The sequence below is a fragment of the Thunnus maccoyii genome, chromosome 4 (genome assembly GCF_910596095.1).
Source record: "Thunnus maccoyii chromosome 4, fThuMac1.1, whole genome shotgun sequence".
Lineage (NCBI taxonomy): Eukaryota > Metazoa > Chordata > Actinopteri > Scombriformes > Scombridae > Thunnus > Thunnus maccoyii.
This window is the reverse complement of record NC_056536.1, coordinates 17,339,583-17,365,887: the sequence shown is the minus strand read 5'-3', so window position 1 is coordinate 17,365,887 and position 26,305 is coordinate 17,339,583. Positions and strand designations below refer to the sequence as shown.

General features: G+C 41.1%; 4 protein-coding genes and 1 long non-coding RNA gene across 11 annotated transcripts in view; 3 read left to right on the top strand and 2 right to left on the bottom strand.

The window, feature by feature from the left end:
• rarga (retinoic acid receptor gamma a) overlaps positions 1-13,932 on the bottom strand; it is a 56,743-nt gene extending 42,811 nt beyond the window's left edge. For 2 of the 6 annotated variants that reach the window (XM_042409832.1, XM_042409834.1), the window contains exons 1-3: positions 13,842-13,932; positions 13,605-13,734; positions 39-392 (exon numbers count right to left, since the gene is read on the bottom strand). The gene's annotated coding sequence lies outside the window, so the exon portion shown is untranslated. The remainder of the gene's footprint in view (positions 1-38; positions 393-13,604; positions 13,735-13,841) is intronic. The other 4 variants (XM_042409835.1, XM_042409837.1, XM_042409833.1 and 1 more) reach the window with 3 other exon arrangements.
• Positions 1,764-15,448, top strand: nr1d4a (nuclear receptor subfamily 1, group D, member 4a). 2 transcript variants are annotated; one of them, XM_042409830.1, is made up of 8 exons: positions 1,764-2,723; positions 9,446-9,769; positions 9,869-9,957; positions 10,056-10,200; positions 12,505-13,088; positions 13,187-13,372; positions 13,530-13,740; positions 13,866-15,448. In XM_042409830.1, exons 1-8 carry the CDS (start codon positions 2,705-2,707, stop codon positions 14,060-14,062), a joined length of 1,755 nt encoding a protein of 584 aa, XP_042265764.1. In that variant the 5' UTR covers positions 1,764-2,704; the 3' UTR covers positions 14,063-15,448. The 2 variants fall into 2 exon arrangements, with proteins under 2 accessions (XP_042265764.1, XP_042265765.1); XM_042409831.1 differs by lacking the exon at positions 1,764-2,723 and adding an exon at positions 8,900-9,177.
• Positions 14,015-16,389, bottom strand: LOC121896142. The gene is made up of 3 exons (XR_006095927.1): positions 16,213-16,389; positions 15,752-15,799; positions 14,015-14,101 (listed from the first exon to the last, which is right to left on the bottom strand). It is a non-coding gene; the product is annotated as an uncharacterized LOC121896142 (long non-coding RNA).
• mfsd5 (major facilitator superfamily domain containing 5) lies at positions 15,858-18,645 on the top strand. Its single transcript, XM_042409839.1, has 2 exons — positions 15,858-15,982; positions 16,396-18,645. Exon 2 carries the CDS (start codon positions 16,477-16,479, stop codon positions 17,923-17,925), a length of 1,449 nt encoding a protein of 482 aa, XP_042265773.1. The 5' UTR covers positions 15,858-15,982; positions 16,396-16,476; the 3' UTR covers positions 17,926-18,645.
• A 103-nt stretch (positions 18,646-18,748) lies between these two features.
• On the top strand, positions 18,749-24,911 carry LOC121896141 (protein lifeguard 2-like). The gene is made up of 12 exons (XM_042409840.1): positions 18,749-19,479; positions 21,026-21,116; positions 21,398-21,486; positions 21,658-21,722; positions 21,829-21,882; positions 21,974-22,024; positions 22,119-22,158; positions 22,501-22,538; positions 22,765-22,852; positions 22,978-23,073; positions 23,357-23,410; positions 23,524-24,911. Exons 1-12 carry the CDS (start codon positions 19,465-19,467, stop codon positions 23,671-23,673), a joined length of 831 nt encoding a protein of 276 aa, XP_042265774.1. The 5' UTR covers positions 18,749-19,464; the 3' UTR covers positions 23,674-24,911.
• The last annotated feature ends 1,394 nt before the right edge of the window (positions 24,912-26,305 follow it).

Below are 26,305 nucleotides of genomic sequence, written 5' to 3'. Positions count from 1 at the left end.
GGCATGGGAGATGATTTATGTAAAGTACACAATCCTACCTTCCTCGTCTAGCCTCGGCTTCAAGAGCGAAGCGCATTCCCCAGAAGTTTGAAACATTAAGAGAGTTGACTGACAAGCGCACCGAAGTTTTGCTGTGAGGAGGAGACAGAGCAAAGTCACGGCCAGTCTTCGGAGAGATCCTCCGCTATGACAGCACAGCAGCTTGCAAGGAGCACGCCGTTTGGTTTTACGCCTCAGAGATCATTTCAGTCATTTGTCAGATTACCCTCGTTTGTTGCCAATCCGTCACTGTGTCCCGGCGGCTCAGGGGCGTTGATGGGAGCTACCGAGTGCGCAGATTCCTGGCACTGTGGCTCCCCCCAGCGGCGTAAAGGAGGACCGCAGCAGACATGCTGTCAAAGAGATGGAAACCACAAATAAACAAACAAAAATGTTAGCAAGAAAAAAACAAAATAATTAACTCTCGGTATGACTCGGTGTTTGGTTATGAGTAAATAAGCTGCTCTATTTTCCTGTGACTAAATCTAATTAGAGCGATTTTTTTTGACTTGTCATAGAAGGGAAAGCACAGCTGTTATTGATAACATTAACGATGGCTCTGAACTATTCAAGTTTCCCAGTAAGTGAGCCAGCATGCACAATACAGCTAAATGGGAAATTCAGCCATCACTCAGTTTTATTATTTACATGAAAAAGGCCCCGTCATAATGATAATCTTATTATCATTGTCTATTAATCATATCAGCTAATCAATTCGAAAATATCTTTATCGTGCTTCACACATGAGACACAGTAATCATAAGATATGGGAATTAAAGGGATATTGGAGTCACTGAAGCGACAGACAGACAGACAGACAGACAGACAGACAGACAGACAGACAGACAGACAGATAGATAGATAGATAGATAGATAGATAGATAGATAGATAGATAGATAGATAGATAGATAGATAGACAGATAGATAGACAGACAGACAGACAGACAGACAGACAGACAGACAGACAGACAGACAGACAGACAGATAAATGAGAAAAATACTAGTAATTGTATTATTAGTAAATATAACAATACACATCCCATATTATTACAACTTTGTCATAACAGTATACCAATATATTGCACTTATTTTAACTAAACTGTAATAAAATCAGATTCTTCAAAATGATTTACCAATGCCATGCTTAACTTTATGTCTTATTTTTAAAGTTATTTATGAAGAACTAAAATATTAAGACCAGAGTGAATAATTTTTATAGTGACTAGCAGAATTAAGACTCTGTAGAACATATTTTAGGCAATACAAAAGTCGATTTTTTTAATTATGTGCAAAATCGCCATTTAAATGTACCCTTGCATTGAGAATTCTAAGAAATGGCACATAAAATGGGTCTAGATAGATCAATAGACAGACTGATAGATAAATAAAAATAAATAAATAGAGTCCTGTTTATGTGGCAATGTCATAAATTGCCACTAAGGGGCGCTTTCCACAAGCTGAGTAAAGTTGGTCCTGCATGTTCTGAGAAATCAGCCACACAGTTTGTCACCGGCTGCACCTACATTATCAGAGTTTGTGCCACAAACACATTTACACATATTGGAGTAAGATGAAGAATATTGAAAACTGATATCACTGTCAAACATAAGTGTGGTTGTCACAATGAGAAAATAATCACACATTGCAAAGATAATCAAAGACAAGGCTACATTTTTTTATTGACAGAAATTTTAACCTAAATGTCTGTACAGTTGTCACTGGTCCAGTGGTGTATCTACAGTTTCCTTTGGCACATGGGCTTTAAAATTGGCACTTGCACGATGTTTGGCATGTCTCGGTGTTTACCATCAGCTCGCAGCGCTGCTTGTCAGAGAACAAGCAGTCACGGTGAGCCACGCCTATTGTCCATGTGCTTCATCCTCCAATCTCACCATCCCTGCGCACCACACGCTCCGTATTTTGCATAAAATGTGTATCAGTAGGACAGCGCTCACCCCGGCACATGCAGAGCGCACATGTAGCGTGGCTTTACTGAACACATACCACGGTCGAATAAGCGCATCAAACTCCCTTCAGCTCCAGATCCCCGCCAATGAAAATGCTCAAAAGCGTGAAGGAGAGAGAGGGAGAGAAAGGACTCCGCGAGATACAAAGAGTGAGCCAAATCCCACACAAACAGACACAACACAAGTTGGAGGGAGCGGAAAGGCGGTCACATTTCCTACTCACCTGCAAACGTGATTGATGTGGGTGTTTGTATCAGTGGGTGTGTGTGTCATGCATGGACACTGTGTTCACGGATATGCTGACTCTACCTTCATGGAATTCATGAGAACCGTTTAATCCTCGCTCGTGCAACATCACACGCGGTCGAGCCGAGGCGCAGTATCCAGAACGCAGAAGACATCCAGTTATCTTAGAGGAGACCGGCCTGTCTAACTTACCTCAGTCAGAGCACAACTGAGCACAGTGAGAGACACTACTCTTCCCGCAATTTTGACTGGGTGAAAAACTTTACGCGCACTTGGACACATTTCCACACTACTTCCAATTTTTGGCTCCATGGAGCAGGTGTTTTACTCAAAGCAATTTCTTGACTTTTTCACCTATTTTCAAAAGACTTTTGCTCCAGTTTAGAGTTTTTCCACAGACGTCTGTCTTCAAGTTTTAACATCAACAACAACAACAACAACAACAAGAGAAATGGACAACAGTCCTGGAGGTAAGATTAACTTTAACATTATGTTAGTGACATTTGCAGCAATGCTGATTATGACATAAGAGTCAGAATCCGGATCTTTCATTTCAACGTTTTCATTCATATCGTTGCCAACAATCCAAAGTCTACACCAATTTAAGTCTGTCTAACTTTTATTTCTTATTTCATGATTTAAGCGTAAATGTAACAAAGTTTTTATTAATGTAACGCAAAGCAGAATTTCTTCTTTTTTTCGGTTAAATTGTGTTAACCACTTCCCAAAGCTCAAGATTTACTTCCCTAATATGTGCATGATTAGCAATTATTTGTGCAATCTGATGCGTGAGTTCTTCACATGCACCAATAAGTGCAAGAAATGTCATTTTTTTACATGCAAGTGTTTGACTGAGCTGATTTATTTTAGGTTTACCACGTATTAGGCTTATGCATGTGTCCGCTTTTTTGGCATTTATCAAATCAGCCCGTTTCTAAGTTCAATAAAATACTGTACTAAAATGTTATGCAAACTTGTGAAAAAAAAGTTGCTGCTCTGCGTTCAAATGTCAAAACGCAGCGCCTGGACTGCAGCTCTCCTGTCAGCCAAACACGCCATATGGTTGTAGTGAGGCTGGCCACTTCCTGTTTCTCTCCATGAAAACAAACTCACGTGGAGCTACAGTACACTGGCTGTCACTGTTATCACAATCTGTCAGCACCAGTGCTTTAACTGTGCACTAGGGCTCTCTCATCTCACGGGGGGATAAAAACAAAACACTCTGGAGTAAAGGTCGTGTTTGTTTCTGTTATCAAGGCTATCTCTGCAGCATAAAAGTTGATAACCGCAGGACTTCCATCCCTTAAGTGGCATTAGGAAGCGCTTTCTCGAGGTCAGCCAAGGTACACATGTTTTCTGCTTCCTAATCGTCGGTGAATCACTCACAACAGTGACGGTCACGTTCCAGCACAGGTGATGGGCGCACCCTGTGCTCCATCAACATGTTACTCTAATCTGAAGGCAACACTCAACCCACTCGCAGGGTTATTGCTTTCTGTTTATATTGATAAACGGGCCAATGTTTTTGTTTGCAAGGCAGTAAAATGAGTAATCATATATAGATGTAGTATTAGTCAGCTGATACAGATCGAGACAGCATACTGGACTTCCTTGTTGGTGTTGTATTGTTATTTGATATTTGGAGGCTGTTTGGTGTGTGTGTGTGTGTGTGTGTGTGTGTGTGTGTGTGTGTGTGTGTGTGTGTGTGTGTGTGTGTAGGGGAGGAAGGATTGGGGGCGTGCAGAGTGGGGAGTTGAGTATATGTTTTTATCTGTCATTGAATGGCTTTTAAATTCTGTCATTTATTTAAATCACACTGTATCTTTTAACTTGCCAGAAGGCTTTTTAAATTAAATCTCCTCATCCTCCATGTAAATGTAAGGGACCACCTTGAACTGGGTTCACAGATCTTTAATGTTTCAATAAGGTTATTGGAATGCACATGACTCATGAGTTTCAGTGTAGTGATATAAACAAAGCTCATAAACACCATCATAACCTGCAGTGGAGGGCGGAATGGCTCATAAAGTCCTGCAGATAAAATGAAAGAGTGTGTGTGCGTGTGTGTGTGTGTGTGTGTGTGTGTGTGTGTAGGGGTCAATGAAGTTGACACAGAGCCCCCATTTCACCTGCACAGCACATTGGGTTGTGTGGTGCGGTGTGGGTTGCATGTGACATTCATCCATTGAGAGGTTCATGTAATGATTACTTATTAGCATATCTAATATGCCATATAAAACCAGCCCAGATAGATCACATGCTGATGCCTCATATAAACATAAAGTGAGGGAGCTCAGGGTCAATATCTGTTCAATTGCTTACATTGTTCCAAATTTTAGAAAAACTATTACAGAAGAACAACATTGGCAATAAAACTGAATGTCTTCATTATGTGCAAATTAAGATGCATTATGGGATATGTGTTTGCACTATATTCAAATTGTACTTTGTTACAACCTTGACCTCAAGTGAGGGGTCAACTGTACTTTGGTGTGGGGTCAGTTGTAACAAATATTCAGTCTATCTGGTACATTAGCCATTACTCTTTTCTCTCCAACAGTAATGTGCTTAGTAACACTAAACCTATGTTGTATCAAAAACAGACATGTGCCTGAACAACTGACTTACCCCACAGTCAACTGCATGACTTCATGCACTGCATGTCCTCAATAATCCTTCCTCTGACACTCCCCTTGTGGAGGTTTTCTGCCTTAATCTTGGCATGTTGATAATAGACAGACCCCAAACTCAGGCCTATTCCTCACCATCAGCTGAAGACTATCATCACTTTGACTCTTAGTCAAAGTGATGATGGGGTGGGGGTCTGCATAAAATCAGCCATAATAAAACATATGCTAGCTAATAGGATACCACATTGGTTTGTGGGCTGGTAAAAAGGTGATACAATCCATATCTATTTCATATGACAAGTGATTCCATGTCAAAAACTCAAACAGCATTAACACATAGGTGGGCGATGACCAAGAACCCCAAAATCCAGATATATGTGTTCACAAACATACCAGTGTGACTTTTTCTTGGCGTGCAAACAGTTCTAATATATTTTCAAATAGGCCTATTAGGACGTCTAAAGGGGAAAAAATGTATAGTCAATTAAACATGCACTCTTTGAATCTGGAAAAAAAAAAGTTATATTATATTGCATAGGAATTTTAACATCATAAATGTGGGTCTGACTCACAGCCTACTAGTGTTTGTGAACTAGACGCGCTGCAGCTGGTGGTGCACAGTAAGACCACCTCGCCGGATAACATGCTGCTCTATTTAATTTGGCTCTTTAATTATAAGCCCCTGGCGGACTGTAGAAGCTCTGGCTCCCGGCTGTAGCGCAGCTTCGTGTCTTCCCAGTGAAAGCTCCGTCAAAAGCCTCCTCACGTGGCTTCCCTCGCAGAGCCGCGTGCGACGCGTGAGATACCCGGGCCCTCCTCCCGCCTCCCGCCGCTTCCACAGCTCTCACGGACGCCTCTATGTTGATGCCGCCTGCGGTGATGGTGAGGGAGAGCTTGGTCAGTGGGTCAGCGATTCCATGCATTCACTTTCCTCTCCCCCTCTCTCTCTTCCTCTCGTCACGTTTTCCCGCCTCATGCGCCTTTTCGCTTGTACTGAAAGCAATTTTTTTTTGTTTGGTCGTTTGAATCACAGACCTCACAGTGTGGTAGAGGCTGAGTCAACATTAAGATTCAAGATTTAGTTAATCATCATTTTCCTCCAGCCCACAGCAGTGCAACAAGGAAGGATGAAGATGTATATCTAAAAAAAAAAATCTCTTAAAAACGATAAAATCATAGCTATAAACCCCGAGATAAAAAAACAAAAAAAAGAACGAACAGTTATTAGCACAGTGCATTAAAATGCATTTAGAGAGACAACTGACATCAAACTGACACATGCACTTTACATGACTCGAGTCGATTTTGACTCTGCAACATCTGCCAACAACTCATCGGTTCAGGGCACACATCCGCTTAGGGTGTGTTTCAGCCGGAACGTGACTCTGCTTTTAAACACAACTCCTCTCCTCTCATCCGCCGCGCCCTCCAAATGATGCTGAAACAGATAGCGGATTAAAAACATTGAGAGGGTTGTTACCCTCCTGCTGATAAAATCGCATAACCCTCAAACGGATGTTTTTCAATCCAGGTCTTGACACAGCGCGTGCCACATGATACCAGTTTTGGCTGCAACAGCTAGAAAAAAAAAAACAAAAAAAAAAAAAAAAAACAGGAAACTGACTATAGCTTTCAAATCATATTCTGGTGTTTATAAATCACAGCTATCCACCGTGATAATCTAATCGAGTTCCTCTTGATAATTGCGTGAGCCAGAGCCAGTGTGTGTGTGTGTGTGTGTTGCAGCATCAGTTTGGAGAGATGCTAGAGGCTCACATTCTATCAAGTTCCTGTGATATTGACCTACTTACACAAGCCTGAGTTAATGAAGTCTGCTGCAAACTCACAAGTGGTGCTCACAGTTTGCCCCTGTTCAGTAGCACACAATAACTCTTTTACTGGCCATTGCCTATTATAGTCTGCATAATTTTCTGATATATCATAATAAACACTTTGCTGCTCACAGGAAGTCAGTATGCCAAGTTTCTGAACTTTACACCACAAAAGCAAACAAACAATGTTCACCTTAGCTGTATGCTGTCTCTCCGTGCCCTGCGTTATAAGGTGAACCAGTGAAAGTGAGAGATAAAAGAGAAAAGAGAGTAGAGGAGCTTTTGTGCTTGTGAAAGTGCTCACTGCTCACGTTTCTCTGCCTGACTCCAGTCCCAGGCAGATTAGTGTTTGCACGGGTAGGCTAAGCTTAAAATGGGCATTGAGGACTGATTGACTCCTCAATTAATGCTGTCTACAGTGACCTAAATTGTAACTGTGCTTGTGTGCACATGGACAGTGTGCGTGGCGATCCAGTAAGCCTGCGTGGGAAATCCCATTGAATATGCAAAGAAACTCAGAGAAAAACCTGTGGAGATTGGTAGCTGCAATAATGTTGTTGTTAACCATGCAGCAGGTACACTATTATATCTTGATGGTCAGTGTTTGCATAAAGTTTAGTGTACGGATGGTATCAAGTAGCCTAATATCAGGGCAGGTATTGCCTACATTTATATCTAGAACTATAGTTATTTCACTGACAAGAAATTTGAATGTTCTTATAAGGGAAAGAGAAGAATATCATATAATTTGAAATAGATGAATACATATGAAACTTAACAGTTCAATTTAGAAGTTGACAGGCTGCTGATAAGAATGGAAGCAGTGATGTTGAACTTGTGACTGCAAATAGCACTTTGAAGCATGTGTGGATATTGGACTTCCTGCTGTTTTTTCATTAACAGTATAAAAAACGCAATATCATGTTTTATTAGTGAACTGTTGACACTAATGCCTACTTTGACCACACGTGGCAATATAAATGTGTTATGGTCACAATATAATATATAAACAAATGGAAGATGAATCATCTGTATCTTGTGCAAAACAACACTGAGAGTCTGTTTATATTTAATCTTTCTACTATGACACTGTTTACATGCAGGTGATAGTTTTGGTATCCGCCTATCACTACTCGGAAGTGGACTGTAAAACAGATTGCTGATTGACAGTGTTAACAGCACGGTGGCTCTAGGGGTCATTCATAAACACTTACTGTACATGTGAGTCTTCAGGTGGACATGCAATGTGTTTGGGTGGAGTAGGGGGTTGGGCCAAACGACTGTCTGCATGGAAGCTTAGGAAGAGTTGAGGCTCAGGCCTGCGTCTGATGGGTTTGTCTGTGGCTCTGGCATGAGTCAACAAATCCACCAACACGTGCTGGTTGAGGGATTATCAAAACATTTGAGCTAAACAAATACCTTGTGCAGCAGAGGGCAACACACAGCAACACAGGCATAGACCTACTGGACCTGCATCCATGCATGCATGATTTCCATATATAAGACTGGACTGGTTCAACCACTGTACCATGTCATGAATTTTGGATGTTGGAAATCATTAATGTCTTGAAGACTTTTGCAATTGCATGAGCCAGCAAATCAAAAATGCAGTTTTAAATTGATTTGCCCAGATTTATAGAGTATTCTCGCTAGTTTGCATATAATTTTGTCATTCTCAATGTATCTGTTGGACTCTACTGTACATCGAGTTGTTAATATATTACTCCAGCAGTCCAATCCATACAGTTGAATAGGCTTTTCCTTTGCAAAAACGTGACTCACATCCACCGACTGTTGGTGGCGCATGAACTGCAGTGACTGGAGACTTGGTGCCACCTCACGCCCGGGGAGCTTCCCAGTCAGCGTATGTTTATAAACACAGATCTCACTGACTTCAGAATGTTGTATATTTCAACACGAGACTGCGGATTTGTTTCGGGCAGTAACCGTGTCAGGAGTCCATGCATGTGAGGCGGCGGTCAGGTGTCGTGCTGTTAGCTGGCGCTGGGCACGGTGCCAGGGGAGCGAGGCTATTATTGGAGCGGAGGAGGCAGCAGACCCCGCAGACACGTGAGGCCGTGTCTCAGCTCATCCACAACGCATGACTAGAAGTGCGAGAGAGGGAGAGAGTGAAAGAGGGAGAGAGGAGGAGGAGGAGGAGGGGGGGGGGATGCGAGGGAAGCGAAACTTTAGAGGAAACCACAGCTGAACGACTAACAAACATTCCACATATATGCACGGCGCCTATATAAATTCTGCAATAGCATGACGCAGGAATTGTTAGAAAAAAATAGCGCTTCGGTAGTAGCTACTTCCAGCGGAAGCCTGCCTGCTCTGTTGCCGCGCTACCAGCTGTATTTTTAGCGCCCACTTTATCCGCTTGAGCGCACCATTGCGCCTGTTACACTCAGGATGAGGCAACGACGCTGCAAATTCTCAGAGCTGTTCTCTGATGCCCAGAGGTTGTGCAACATTACATCACAACCAATGTTGTAGAATAGCTGAACGGTTTCTAAGGAAATACAGATGACCAACTGCAATGTATACTGTTTATAATTCATTTAATTCAACAACTATTTACAGTGTGATATAGCCTGCAAAATTATGCCACTTCTTATCAATGTCTGAATGAAATTCTGTGCTTTAATTAGGAACTTCTGAGTCACCTGACCCCACCCTCTCAGCTCTAATGTCAACTGGTGTGCTCCACCCTTTTCCTCTTGTCTGCAGGAAGCGGAGGAGTCATCCTGTACGCAGGCTCCTCTGGCAGTGGCAGCCCCAGCCCCGGTAGCCCCGGCAGCCCCTCTAGCGGGTACCAGACACAGTCACCTTCTTCACACTCCCAGCCCTCATCTCCAGAGGAGGTTACCTTCACAGAGATTGGGGTGCTGAAACACAGGGCAGCAGGGTGCACTAACCAATCCTCAAAACTGGTGTTCCAGTTCCCAGAGGTCTACAGTGGGCCCTCAGCAGCAGCCGCTCAGGTCACTCAGCATACCTATACACACCCCATCGCTGCAAAGAGGCCATGCGGGTTCACAGGAACTTTCACCAGTGAGTTTTTCCTCGTGTTCCATATCACCAATATCTAAAGATTTATAGCTTCATCCAAGTTTTTGTGGCTCATCTGACTGTCTGTTTACCCTTCCTCAGAGACAGGTGGAATGGTCCTGCTCTGCAAAGTCTGTGGAGACATCGCATCTGGATTCCACTATGGAGTGCATGCATGCGAAGGTTGCAAGGTAAGCGCCTGATCAGATAAATCATGTGGAATCAAACGATTCTTGTTCACTTTTTGTGCACTAGTTTCATGTGATGATTTTTTGTTTGTTTGTTTCAGGGGTTTTTCCGCCGCAGCATCCAGCAGAACATCAACTACAAGATGTGTGTGAAGAACGAGAACTGTCTGATCATGCGTATGAACCGCAACCGGTGCCAGCACTGCCGCTTCAAGAAATGTCTCTCTGTTGGCATGTCAAGAGATGGTGAGACATCCTGACACAATTTTTAATGGGAGGGACTCTCATGCAGTTCTGCCAGAATGCCACAGTGCTCTGATTAGCCAAAGCAGCAGGGAAATGGGCAGCCCGGAACGAGGCACAGTGCTGATATGTAGGTCTGTGTGAAAAATGTAATGCGGAAAATCTTTTGAGGTCATCGTGCCAGTAGCTCAGTCACTCGCTCTATCAACAGACCTGCACCTGCCTTGCCCTTCTACTGTGTCACCGCACTGCCAAAGATTACCATCTGGCCTTGTATCACTCACTTAAGTTTCTAAGTGTCTTTCTCCTGCCCTTTGCAGTATGCTCCTACAGTACTATTGCCTGAATGCTCTTGTTCAGCACAGCCCCCCCCCCCTCCCTCCATGTACCCACCATGTTCCCTTAGCTCTCTTACATCTCCCCCTCAGACAATGATTTATGAGAAGAGGAGCCTTGAAGTCCCCGAAGCTATCTATCATCTGGAAAACTGCAGCAAACACAAGAATTATTTTAGGAAATTGGAACAGGGTCAACTTGATTACCTTGTATATGCCCATAGAACATCTTACAGCAATTAATGAGGGATAGGGCAACAATTAAGCAAGGGATGCAGAAAACAGCCAGTCTCTGTGATAGGATTTATCAGGCGTGACGCTCACATCACCTAGTTTCAGCTCTGATAGCTGAACACTGATTGATCACCCATCATCAAAGATTAAGAAAACAGCTGGGCTGACCTAGAAAAACAATACCTAGCGTATTCATACATCATGACCTACTTGGTGTAGTTTGCCTGCCTTCTTCCTCTCAGTATGGTTTCTGCTTATCTCCACCCTCCAGTACCCTGCATTGCTTAATCTAGTAAAGAGGTTAGTGTTATTTCTGCATGTGCTTGACACTTCTGGTGCACAGAGAAAATGGGGTGGCAAAATGCGACTCTGTAAGAGAACAAACAGTCAGGTCGACCCTCTTGAAGGTTTTCAAACGCGTCAAGGACCACAACCTAGAAACCCCTTTTTGCTCTGTTTCAACCATTACGAAAACAGGAAAACCGCATGCAACTGCCTGCAGCCCACAATAAATAGTACACCCTGATTTCACACCAGGCAGCTGTGTGACTTTGGCGCTGCAATATAGGCAAATATTTGAGTCCGTTGGCATGATGGCATTCTTTTCTTCCTCTATCCAGAGCATCATTTTTAGCTCATTAGTCCACATTTGCCTCTTTTTAACCATGATGAAAGGGATTCATCTCATGCCGCTTTATTGGATCTATCCTCATCAAGGGATCCTGCAGGAAATGAACTAATTATATTTGGTAAATATAGCAATATCTACTGTGCATATTTCTAAGCCAAGTAAATAATCTCACTTGACCCGACACAGGGTCCTTATGTTTTCATGTAAATTGCTTATATTTATCTTCTGAGAATAAGGCTGCATTGCTTTGTTGATATTATTGCTGTTATGAGAATCTTCTGCACCACTTTTTTTACAGAAGTCTTTGAAGATGTACTTTTTTTGCCTTTCTTACTCCACCCTGCACACACACAAACACACGCACACACAGTCATACCTCCCACACACACAGACACTCACTCTTACTTTCCATGTATCAACGTCTCTCACGTCAGTTCTCATCATGTTCTCACTACTGTCTCCTCGACTAATTTGTTCGCTTCAAGCCCACCTCTCTCATCCTTCTCCCTCTCAACAATCTCAGTGCCAGTGACATCACGCTCACGTTGCCCCACTGCCCTACTTACAAATGGAGGGAGGGAGAGGGAGAGGATGAAGACAGGGGTGGATAGAGGAGAGGATGAGGCAGATGGTAGCAGGGGGTCTATAAATAGCCTCTCCAGCTGATGGTTACTGTGAGAAGGGGGATGGGGATACGGGTGAGGAGAGGAAAGTTTTAATATCACAACGTGCACGATCCTCCTTGAAATCTCTTAGCACTTCAGGAGTTTCATACTTTTGATGTGTGTGTGTGTGTAAGACAGTGAGATGGGTAACCTTTGAAGAATGCTTTGCTTTTATTTAGACAGCCTTTCTAAGTTACTTTAGCAGTTCTGTGTTTCCAACATGGCATTACTGTATAGGTAGGATGCACCTGCCTCTTGTTCTAAGAGAAATGAATTTCTCTTGGTTGCCATTATAATATTTCAGAGGGCATTTATCCAAGAAAGGAAGCTTCTGTGGATTCATTAAGAAACAACAACTGTGCAAAAATGTGTCCAGTATGACTGTCCACATTGTCACAATGACTGGAAACTGATCTGTTTTCACTGCTTGTGTTTTCTGTAGCTGTGCGTTTTGGCCGCATCCCTAAAAGAGAGAAGCAGCGACTTCTGGATGAGATGCAGAGTTACATGAACAGCCTTAATGAGTCGGCTGCCATGGACATGGACTCATCTTCAGTGAGGGACACTCCCTCCAGCCCAGAAGATGGCAACTCAAAAGAGGCCATCGGGGCCATCTCTAGAGCCTACCGTGACATCTTCACCAGCAACAACAGCAACAGCAGCCAGGACAGAGCAGCAGAGACGGCTCACATCGCCGCCACCAACAACAACACATCTCACTTTTCTCAGGATGCCAGTTTTCACCAGGTCTCATCTCACCCCAACTCTGCACAGAGTTATCAGTCTTGCCCTGTCGCCCCTGCCTCACGTTGCCCAGTTGCCCCTAACGACAACCAGCCTACATTCCACAATGTGGAGAACAATCACATCACATACTTAGTGTCAACAAATCAGAATCATGATCAGTCTAATGGCACAACACCTCAAAGAGGCAGCTCCATCAATCATAACAGTTTTCGCAATGCAGGAAGTGCCACGAATCAGCCCTCCTGCCCATGGAAGTTAGCTCCAGGAGCTAAAGTGCTGGTAAGTGCAAGAAGCTCACTAAATTAGATTAGGACTCTTGTCATATATATTGTCTAACCAACAACTAATGATTCTTTTTTATGTCATTTGTCTTTCAGGCCTGCCCTCTCAATGCGTGCCCTGTATCAGGAGCAGAGCACTCGAGTCAGGAGATATGGGAATCTTTCTCTCAGTGTTTCACTCCTGCTGTCAAGGAGGTGGTAGAGTTTGCCAAGGGCATCCCTGGATTTCAAGAGCTTAGCCAGCAAGACCAGGTCATGCTGCTCAAATCAGGCACCTTTCAGGTAATGACATACATTTCAAATGATTTATATTATATATATATATTGATTTATATTTATTATAATATGTGACTTTTGATGAGTCTGAATGTTTTACTGGTGTAAATATTTATCTCAAACTTATCTCTGTTCCCCTGTTTTTTGTTTCTTGTGTGTTTAGGTTCTGATGGTGAGATTCTGCACCTTGTTTAATGCACAGGAGCGTACAGTGACCTTCCTGAATGGCCAAACTTACCCTCTGTCCACCCTGCGGGCTTTGGGCATGGGTTCCCTGCTGGATGCAATGTTTGAGTTCAGTGAGAAGTTGGGCTCCCTGGGGCTAGAACCAGATGAAATGGCCCTCTTCATGGCTGTGGTGCTGGTCTCTGCAGGTAAGAGGACGGCACTGTTTACTTCATGAATGGGAATACAGTGAGAAAAGCTGCAGAGCAGACATTCTGTTAATGAACCATTAATGTAGTCTGATACTCACACTGGCATCCTCTGTGCTCCTCAGATCGCTCTGGTATCTCGGACATGCGGGCTGTGGAGCAGCTCCAAGAGGGTCTGATCCGTGCCCTACGATCACTGATCACTCGTCGTCGCCCAGACGACACCGCCCTCTTCCCCAAACTCCTCTTGCGACTGCCAGATCTTCGCACCCTCAACAATCTGCACTCCGACAAACTATTGGCCTTTCGCATCGACCCTTGAGCAGGCCACTTGTTCACAGAGCACACAGACACAGTTTTACTGTTTTACACAAACACATACACCACACCACACACACACACACACACACACACACACACACAGGTATTATCTTCCAAGGGCAGGACTTCCCTGAAAATTGAGGAACAAGGATTTGTGCAATCTGAGAGTTTTATAAACGGATTAACGAGGGTAGTAGCGAACGTATTTTTGATTCACTATTGATCTTCATGCAATGTTTTATAAACAAATTATTATAAAATTATAAAAATCATTATAAACATATAAACATACATATACAAACTCGTGTGCACACATAAACCGCAACACCTCTTGAGAGACATTGTTCCAGTTAAAAGAATAAATCATTGTGTAAAGTTACTATTACCCTTTTGGATAAATCATTTGTGCACTTGCTCATTATATCCATTGTACTTAATAATAAAAGCCAGTTCACTTCTGTTTATTCCTTAAGTCATAAAGTATCAACAGGCCATCACTAAGCAGCAGCTGAAAGATGGATATCGTGGATCCAAACAGTTATTACTTAGGGACCATTAGTGATGATTGACTATGTGTCAGTTTGTGTTTATGAGAAAGGGAACCTGTATATAATACATAGCAAAACCTGAAATATTAAGGTAATTGTGTATCACTGTTTCACAATCATACCATTTGCATTAGTACTGGAATGAGACCACTATTTTAATGTGTCACCTGTACACAATAGGATGCATTCTGTCTCTTACTATTTTTGACTAATCCTTCAGAAACATTTGGCACAACTTGGGTTTAAATATGCCAACTTCATAAGTCAAAGGCATTTTATATGATTTCACAAAAACATTGTGTCTGCGTCACTATATCGTATCACATCTGGAGTGATGGAGACGCTCCATGCATGTTGGGTTTTGTAGTTCCTTTGTTCATTTTTGTTGCTGTAAATATTATGTTACCCCAATGTCTATGTATTAATGACTGAAATTATATGATGGATCGGACAGATGAGTTCGGTGTAGAGAAGAATGTACTGCTGACCTTCCTGTACTAGGTGGGGGTTTGGCCATGCCAAGGGGGCTTTGCACAGGAGAATATATAGTAGGGATTCTCAGACAGATTAGACACACTTCCAGCTATCAGATGATGTAACCAACCAGCATAATCCCTGAAATCACCAGCGCTCACTCCACATGCACCCTTCCTCTGCCCCCAATGTTTGTCATACAAACACAAGAGATATTTTTGGGTGAGAGATCTTATTTGATTGGTCCTCTCACTGTTTGTTTGTTTGATTATGGCTGATTGAGCACATCTTGTACATTTTGTAAATCTTTCTTCCTAAATAGAAATGATATAATGACATAAAGTTCGAATTATGTATTATTCTGATTGTGTCTCTTTCTTTTGTGTCCTTTATGACAAAATGAGAAAATTGTGCTGAGTAGTTAGGCCTATATGGAGTTCAGAAATTAGTGTACCTATTAGTGCACATCTGAATGAAGTTAGATGTACACTACGTTATCTGACAGTTTGCTATAAGGATGTGCATGTTAGAGTTACTTAGAAGGGTCATTGCCTTCATATAGAGCTGCAACGATTAATCCATTAGTTACCAACGATTAGAGTTAAAAAGTATTTTAAGGAACTACTTACTTCAAATAATGAACCATTCATAAATAAATAAAGTCCTACCTTAGGACTGGACTGTCTCTCCACCAAAATTGCAACTTTCTCCTAACCCTGGAAATCAAAAAACAAAGTAAGGGTGCCACCTTGTGGTGAAATGATAGATCCCGGAAGTGGATGGTCTGTTGTTAGCTTTGCTAGCATAGAGGCACATAGCTTCCACTATCACCTAGTTATGTTTCATGTTATCACCTGTTATGTCGTGTAACTAATATGGAACCGCTGTTAAACGGCTCGGTAAGTCATATTATGATGCATTATAGTGTAAAACCAAATGGTGGGATAGTGGCGAAAGTTAGAGTAGAGTGATTTATCTTAGTGTCAGGTTAGCTTGTAGGCTAGCGTTTTCTAAACAGGAGCATATAGATACATATCTGCGCTGGAAATTATGTGTTTCAGTAAACTAAACCAAACTGTAACTACTCAAGCTTCAATTCATTGATGCAGTGAAACTTATACTTACGTACCTAGCCAATTATGTGTTTATTGAGCGCCCTAAATCCTAAAAGTGGGGCTAATTAGTCTGGTTAGCTATAACGTTACGAATTCAAAAAGCTAACGTTATATAACTAAATATTAAGAAGTTGTGGTGACGTAAACGTCTTTTCTGTCCATATACGGTACTATTTGTTCACTTTGTCTCTACACAGGTGCTGAGAAATAGAAAGAAAGGAGCTGAAAACGTCTCAAGACCTCAAGTTTGACCTCACGTGGGTGCAGTTTATCACACCATGTTGGTAACAGCATATTTTGCCATCACTGTCCTGCTTGCCCTGTGTGTTGGCCTCGAGCTCACAGCACGCCGCCTCACCCCACCTCAGCCGACTCCTACTGCTACAGCCAACCCAGCCTTCCGTCGCTTCCAGAGTATATTTCTCCGGGCATACCTTTTGGCTTTGTGGGCAGACTGGCTCCAGGGTCCTTACCTCTACAAACTCTACCGCCACTACAGCTTCCTGGAATCTCAAATAGCCATCTTATATGTCTGTGGCCTGGCCTCCTGTGTTCTGTTTGCTCCTTTTTCAGGCTGGCTCCCTCAAGTTTTGGGCCGCAGACAGACATGTCTTCTCTTCTGCCTGTCCTACGCTGCTTGTTGTCTCACCAAGCTGTCCAGAGACTACTTTGTGTTGATTGTGGGCCGTGTACTGGGGGGTTTGTCCACATCCCTGCTGTCCACCACATTTGAAGCCTGGTATGTGCACCGTCATGTAGACGTCCACGATTTTCCCAAGGAGTGGATCCCCAGTACCTTCACCAAAGCTGCGACCTGGAACCATGCGCTCGCTGTGGGAGCAGGGCTGGTGGCTAACATGCTGGCCGAGTGGCTCCACCTGGGGCCAGTGGCTCCCTTTCTCCTGGCTGTCCCCTGCTTAGTTTGCTGTGCCTGGGTGGTGCTAACAGATTGGGGCAAGGAAGAGGCTGAAGGAGGTCCTGAAGGGGACAAACAGACACGGCTCCTTGGCGCTCCAAATGGAGGTGTGACACGTATGTCTGCAAAAGCCCGGTTCTCACGCAGCTGCCATGAAGGGCTGCGCTGCCTGCTGTCAGACAGGAGAGTCATGCTCTTGGGTGGAGTGCAGGCTCTGTTTGAAAGTGTCCTCTACATTTTTGTGTTCCTGTGGACCCCAGTACTGGATCCTCATGGGCCTCCTTTGGGGATAGTGTTCTCTTGTCTCATGGCTGCCAGTATGGCTGGTTCCTTGCTGTACCGCCTAGCCACCTCCACACGCTACCGTCTACAGCCTGGCCACGTGCTCTGCTTGGCTGTTCTGATGGCTTTCTTCTCTTTCTTCATGCTAACCTTCTCCACTGCCCCGGGCCAACCTAGACCTCATGAATCCTTTCTGGCCTTCCTGCTGCTGGAGCTGGCCTGTGGCCTTTACTTCCCTGCCGTCAGTTTTCTCCAGGGCAGGGTGATCCCAGAGGAGAAACGGGCAGGTGTGCTGGCCTGGTTCCGGCTGCCTCTGCACCTGCTAGCCTGCCTAGGGCTGCTGGCGCTCCACGGGGAGGTATCAGGGACAGGTGGAGGGGAAGGTGGCAGCGGTACCAGACATATGTTCGGAGGTTGTGCAGTCATGATGCTGGCAGCTTTGATGGCTGTCGTCAGTCTGTTCACCCTGGGCAGGAATGACACAGACCTGAGACTGGAGGGAGCCAGAGGGGAGGGGGAGATGTTCTGAAGAGACGGACCACAAATCAATTTATTGTTTGACTGTTTTCATTAATCTATATTTTGCCAAATGTATCAGTGAAGGAAATCAAAGTCCTAATGGATGTTTTGGTAGATTAAAATTAAAATGAATTTCAATTTTTATATGCTCATCTTGTTACATTGTTAATTTTCTGGGAGATAGTTAATCTAAATATTAATCCTGTCTGTGTTACTATGTTTTGGGAATATGGCCATATCTACCTTCATTTGTCAACTAAATTGCTGGGAACTTTGCTAGCTATGTACATGATCATTCCATTAACTCTTCAAGATAATACGCTATTGCCTCAATGTGTCCACCCACAGGGAGATGGGATGATGTTGATGTGTTTGACAGAATATAATGAATTTCACCTGTCAGTATCCCCACATGGATCGGTAATGCTGAAGTTTCATCATATGTTTAAAATCAGATATGAACAGATGTACGTTTACAGAAAGCTGCATTAATATCCAAAGAAATAAGGTCACGACTAGCATGTAGACCGGTATCTGAATGTCAGTTCTTTCAGTACTACTTGTATGTTGTTGTTTTTTCAGCATCTGTGTATTTTTATTGAAAAAAGCAATATACAGTAGGCCAGTTTTACACTGAATGCTTTTGAGGTCTACAGAATATTTTCTCTGTATTATTTGAACATTTCTCTAGCCTTTCATGTTCTTAAATAAAAGTGCACATTGAACAGAATTAATACTTAATTGTTTTATATTACCAGAATTTCTATTTTGTGGCATATAGATGTTTTTATAGTATTCTGTAGAACCAGGTAGGGTTTCCAAACGACAAATAATTCAAATAGGTGCGACAACTTATTTAACTTACTACATTTCATGGAAAACTTACTTAACTTACTAAATTTCATTCAAGGGAAAAATGTTCTCTGTAAACTTTTCCCAAGTAGAAAATATAATAGGCCTATGTATTATAATAGATTTACATTTGAAAGTTACAGTTGTTTATCATTCAACTTTCCTGGAAAAAGACACTTTATGTTTCAGGTAATTTAAATGTCTAAAGCTCATTTAAATGCACAGAAAACGTTTTAACTAGCATTGGTCCCTGTTCTGGACATTTCTGGACATTTTTTTAGCCCCTGCAATCCCCCTATCCCTAGTTTTTGCTGCAGACCATACTTCCAGATTTCTCTGGACTTCTCTCCTAATAACACATCATGGAGTCATCCGTCCTCCCCATTTTTCCTGCTGGTGTGGTTCAGTCCCAGCTTTTCTCTGTGCTGCAGCTTTACCTGGATGCTGCTAGAACATCCCCCTGTGGGTGAGGGAGGGGTATCTGCACGAGTCTTAACTGCGTTGTTTTTGGATTACATCACTATATCGTCAGAGGGTGAGCAGGCAAGAAGAGCACTATCAATCCGAAGTCTTTTCTCACAGCTGTCAGTCCTTAGCCAGACTGCAAAAAACTACACAATCGAGAAAGACGACACCAGAGACTCATTGACTGGTTTGAATAAAGAACAAGGCAGCCCACTGCAGGACGACAGACATCATGACACAGGGCAAGGTATGAGCTTGCTTTAATCGTGTCATTCAGATAATCTTTCTGTCCATATCAGATAATTACGACGATTAAAAAAACTGTTTTGGAAATTTCTGGATCTGGCCTAGATTATTACGTAACAGTCAGTTGGGTATGCGTGTCTACTCCATCCCTCAGTCTCACTGTTGTCAAATGTTTGATGGCAACGCAGGCTATTTAAGAGTCACTTTAATGAAATATTTACATGAGAATTGTAGTAATTACTACTGCTTGGGTTTGTGTCCCATAAAAAGGCCTATTTCTTGTCGCATAATTCAATATTCATAATATTCATGATTTTACGCTGTTACATAGTTTATAATAACAATACTGTCGTAAATGGCCATTTTATATTATAATCAAATATCTTACTGTTATTGTTGATGTTCTTTACTTGACTTCGTGTGAAATGCGTCACCGGTTGTTACCAAGTTGCGTCACCATGACAACCCATTTCTTTCTCTAGCTCTGGTTAAAGTGATCCTATGGTGTTGATTTGAAGTTAGTCTGACAATAGAAAGCTATTGACAAAAAAAGCCATAACAGCTCGTCAAGCCATATTGCACAGTTCAGTCTAAAAAAACTGGAGGTTGTGTATGTAGTGGAAGGAGTCAGTAATTAGAATTAAGTTGTTGTGAAGAGGGTCTGACATAAATGAGAAATCTTGACTAAAAAAAATCAAGCCAATAGCTCAATGCCATATTGCTGAATCTAATCTAAAAACTGGTGGTTGTGAATATAGTGGAAGGTGGCAATAAGGAACATTTAACATAAAACTATCTACACCTCAGTGGTAAACTGTGCTACTGTGCTCACATTAGTCTTACGTAAGTAAAATCAATGTCATCATATCAATCAAACCTGTATAATTTAGACACAATAGACATTAGGTGCGTCCACACGCAGTGTCAAAAATATGATCATAGACTCTTTGGACAACCATAATAACCAGAATATCCTTGTATTCCGAACTAAAGTACTAAAAAGAAAGATCGTTTAATGCTGGAGGATGGTTTTCCACAGCCTTGGCAACCCAAAAGTTATTCTCATTAATAGCTTATAAATTCTTAATAAAGCATAATTAAATTATTAAGTTGGAGTAGTTGAAATATGAGTTGACATGTAGGCCTAACAGGTGAAAACAGTTGAAGTGTGACTTAAAGAGTACAGGCCTAAGCAATGAAAACACTTTGGAAGTAATTGAACTGTCAATATGAAATATGATGGTATGTCACCTAAAAGTGCAGCGACAGTAATACAGGTTATAATTCTATAGTCATTACTCCAGTAACCTTAATACATTTTGTGTAGTAGTGGCACATTCAGTGATGGCCACTGCTTTTCATTTTTTGAGATGGAGAAGCTCCTGCAGTATGACTCACTTGTAATCATCCTGAAAAGTATGAGTGATTGCTTGTGTCGTAAATGTTTACAACATTTGCAGAGAGAGAGGCTTGTATGTATGTGTTATTACCCACTAGCTAAATAATTAACGTACTGTTAATTGGGTAACTTTTTTTTGTGCTCTCAGCTGTCACTTGCAAACAAGTCCACCAATGGCTCCCCAAGTGGACAGGCATTAGTGTCCCCTGCTCCTCCCAGCTATGAGGAAGCCACTGCAGGTATAACTACACCTTATCCTTCTATACTTCATCATAAAGTTAGTCTATGCCATTACTTTTAACAAATACATTTGCCAATGTTTATCATGTTTTGAGTAGCGAACTAGAATATGATTTTACAGTATGCAATTATTTGTATACTCAGGGAGGGACTTGGATCAGCACTTTCAACCCTGAAGACTCTGATATAGGATACAGACACATATGGGGTTACATAAGTATATGTTGGTTAAATAAATGTATTATAAATCATCAAAAAGTCTCATAAATGTGTTCTTTAGGCACCAGTGCCCCTTGCTACAATGATGCAGAGATGCTCACAGAGTTCACGTGGGATGATCGGAACATCAGGAGGATCTTCATCCGTAAGGTAAAAGCTTTATCATTACATCTATTACAAAGTTAGCTCTGTTCTCAGTACTATATATCACTGATAATTTACCTCAAATGAGCATTGTTAAGCTTTAAAGGTCTGATCAGCACATACCAGCACATGAACCATCATTCAATGTGTTTTTCACTCTAACCTGCTTTGTTTTAGGTGTACGCCATCCTGATGATCCAGCTTTTGGTGACTCTTGCTATTGTGGCTCTTTTCACTTTCTGGTGGGTGTTTACACTATCTTTTTTATCTCATATTTAACAATGTTAAACTAAAAAATTAATTAAATTCACTGCGCATTGTATTTACGTAACACTAATTTACTTTTAGTGACCCTGTGAAGGACTACATTCAAACCAACCCAGGGTGGTACTGGGCCTCTTAGTAAGTAACAAATATAATCACTCTCAAGTCAGTAATGCAAACTTAGTTCTATCCCTACATCATATCTAACAATCTTTCTGTTGCTTTACAGCGTAGTGTTCTTTGTTACATACCTGACTCTGTCTTGCTGCTCTGCACCAAGGTAAGCTAATAGTTCTCACAGTTACATAGACAACATTAAACAAATCATAAGTCACTTAAAATATTGAGTCTTCAATCTTTCCTCATTCTTGCAGGAGACAGTTTCCATGGAATCTGATCCTGCTTGCAATCTTTGTAAGTACAGTTTATGTTTTAATATTACATTTCATTTCATATTTTTCAAATATTTTTTGTATGTGCAGTGTTTTTCAAAAAAATCAAACCTACATACTGAGATTTAGAACAGCAAACAGTACATTCATACATTAAAAACTATTTTTGTTGATGTGTATCTTTCATTCTACAAATGATTTGGATTTGTTTTATCACCACAAGTAAGATAACAGTTAAAATGATCTCAAAACAAATTTATGATATACTTTGTGAAAGTTAATTCTCTGTAGCCATGACTTATCTGAAGATAAGATTTGAATAACTGATTTCATTTTCACATGACTGTCATATGTCCTGTTACAGACCCTATCCCTCTCCTACATGACAGGGATGTTGTCCAGGTACACTTATGTGTTTGTTCAGTTCTATGTGACTGACTTGTGTTACTTTGCATTGTGATTGGCTTTGCATGCATTCCTCAGACTCTCTCCTTAGCCAGTTTGATTAGGCAGCAATCTACCAGTAATTGTCTTTACAGTATGTGAGGTTGTCTGTGTTTTCCTTTTTTGGAATAGCTTGAAACATTTTCAAGCTTTTTCAAGTTTTGTATGTATCTTGTTTTAATAGCTTCTATAACACCAAATCAGTGGTGGTGTGTCTGGGCATCACAGCAGCAGTCTGTCTCCTTGTCACAGTCTTCAGCTTCCAAACTAAGGTGAGAATTTTACTTGTACATTATGTTGATACAATATAAAATACTCTATAAACTGTATAAAAATGCAGGATTGAGAGTGAAAATCATTCACGTGTTTCGGTTTTCATGCTGTTCTCTCCACCCAGATTGACGTGACATCATACCAAGGCGTGCTGTTTATCTTCTGCATGGTTATGTTCATCTCTGGACTGGTGCTTGCAATCGTCCTTCCCTTTCAATATGTAAGTATAACTATCCAAATCAAGCAATTGCACTTATTTCGTGTCATGTAAGACTGTATTGTGGAGGATTTTCAGACAACCAGGAGATAATTACATAAATTGACAGTCTGGCAAATATGAGAGACTAATGCAGACTCAACTCTAAATAAAGGTCATATTTAGTAACTGTATCCTGGTTGATTCCTCATCATAAACATTCTGTTCTTACATCACAGTATGCATCTTTCGTGTGGTGATCCACAAACTGGTAACCCATTTCATTAAGTATTTTTTTTCTATTTAGGTACCTTGGTTGGATGCCACCTACGCTACCTTGGGAGCCATACTGTTTACCATGGTAAGAGTACAGACACTGTCAAGCCATTATAGATAGTCTACTTCACATGCTGTGTAGAGTACCTCATTACAATCTGATAGGTGTCTTACTCCCTGTTTTATTTTCCTTTATAGTTTTTGGCATTTGACACCCAGCTCCTCATGGGGAACAAGCGGTACACCCTGAGTCCAGAAGAGTATGTCTTTGCCACTCTCAACATCTACCTAGATATTGTCTACATCTTCTCCTTCTTCCTCCAAATCTTTGGAACAAAACAAGAGTAAACCATCACCCTAGATTTCTGGCCTACAGAGAAGGGATGCACCAGTCTGGACATTAAGCAGACCCAATAAGAGTCGTAAAATTTTGGTGATTGTGGTGACAAATCTTCTAATTGTAACAGCTTTATTTTTTGCCTGATACTGATACTGGTTGTGAATAATTTGTGAATCTCTTGTACAATTAAACATGTACATAGCCAGTATCCACACCCAAGATGTCAACAACCTTTCCCTCCTCTCTAGCATGTTGTGGACCTATACTATACTTTGGGGCTAGTTTACCAGCTTTACCAGCTTAAAACATTCAGTGGTCTTCCCCCATTTAATGTAGATAAAACATACTGTGAGTGTCCATCTGAAGTCGTATGGGTGTCTTCATATCCATGCCTGCATAGGTATCACAAACAATAGATGCCAATGCTCTTTAAGAGGTATTTGATCTTCAATGCATTATGCATGACTCTTAAAAACAGCAATTGCTGTGGGTGTTGATGTAGTGACTGAAAGCACAAATGTACCTGTAAAACTTAAAGGTTTTTCCTGTGTTTTCAATCATATGTGATGTTGTCACAGTACTGTGCAAAACAAGAAACTCCTTCACTGTTAACAGTTTGTGGGTAGTTGACATGGTTTTCTAGCTTTTCAATGACAATCTGAAAAAGTTATTTATTGGATTTGCCTTGATTTATTACTTTGTATGTGACGTGTTGATGTTTGCTTAATTTAACTATTCATTGTGTTCAAATTATTGCGGTGTTTATTATCAGTATGTCATTTGTCTTATATGTGTGTTTGAACCTGACTTCTTTTGAATGAAGATTATTAGACAAGACTTTTCATGAAAAAGTTTTTTTTTTTCATGAAAACTACTTACTTTGGGCAAACCTTGACATTAAAGTCTTTAGTCCTTATAATATACTTATTGATTGGTTTGAAATGGCAACACAAGATATTTAATTATAAACATGACAGTGCCATACATGCATGGGTTTACCGTAACTTTTGTGGAGGGACTCGAATGCTATATTTCATGACATTTGAAGTTTATTTTTCTATGACAGAATGATATATTTCAGAAAGTGTGTGGTATAAAATGGTGAGTATGAAGCTTGAAATTAATTTAGAAGTCGTCTAAAGTGGCCTTGGAATACTACATATTTCGATGACGTTGATGCAGTGTATTGTTTAACGAGCACCCTGCATTTCATTGTAGCATTGGTGTTACAGTTTTAAATTATTAAAGGGTGAATGTGTGTAAATGTACTCACTGGTTCTCTCTGATTTAACAATTTATGTTTTACACTTGTATGTTGCCTTTACTTTTAGCCATGCAAAACTTCATGAAAGAAATCATATAATTTCAAGCATAATTGTAATTTTCACAAGTGCAAAGAATAGCTTAATTGCAGTTTAATATTTTCATCCTAGACATCCCTGTCTTGTGGGGATGGTAACTATTTAAACACAAAATAATTTTGGTTTAGGTGTCTTTCTAAATATTCTACGTTTTCCTACAATAAAATTACCAGTAATTTTACTTTTACTTTTTTAAAATAAGTATAGTCATACAACTCCTCTTAAATGTCCTTCAAATGTCCTTATTTCAAGCCAAACTGTAATTTTAAAGGACAACTGTATGTCTTAGTCCATTTGCTGAAAATCAGGTATAGTTTACATACTTGCTGACCACTTTTCAAAGCATTATATAACATTTTATTGCATTCCCTACCCTCCAGGCAATCATGGGTTTCCACTCATTTCTCCATGGTCTTGAAATGAACTTTGAGACATGTGGGTAATCTTTCACAGGGATTATCATCATGATCAGTTGATCTGCAGTTCTTGGGCATCAGTCTCACAAGGCCCCTCCAAAGGAGCATCAGATAAATCTGAGGGGTCGTGAGATGATTAATGGGAGAGGAAAGAAAAAAACAAACAAAGTTCTGATACACAAATCTATCTTCAGTTGTTGGACTTTTCTCTAATCTTTGACTTTTGGTGAAATATTGGATCATTTGAACATTTATTGAAATGAAACCATGTGAGAAGTTTAGAGGGACAAATCACTATTTGTTGGAGCTGTTAACAACTCATATACATCTGAAATGTGACCCCGACTACACACTGCTTTTTGTAAGACGTCAAAAGCCAAAAACATTAGAAACTACTGATTTCATCTTTAACAATGTGTTGTATTTTAAAAGCTTGTTATATTATCCATTGTGTGTGGAAGCTTAAAGTAGCATCAAATGGAAATACTCAAGTAAAGTATATGTACCTCAAAATTGTACTTAAGTACAGTACTTGAGTAAATGTACTTAGTTACTTCCACCACTGGCAACATCAAAGTAATATGCAGGTGCCACACATGTTGTTTACCTGCACTCTGGACCTCAGACAGATTTTTCTTATGATTTCAGCAGTATAACTCCCACCATGTTTGTTTTTAAGTTTTGAATTCTACAGAATTGTGGCTATATAATATATATTTTGTAGTCATAATTATGTTTAGCTCAAACATTGATATATACTTGTCCAAATTCCCTGTTTATGTGACTGTGTGCGCAGTTTCTCCTCTGGTAATTTAGTCCACTCAGATTAGAGTGGACCTCGGCTGGCTAAAGGACAGGTAGGT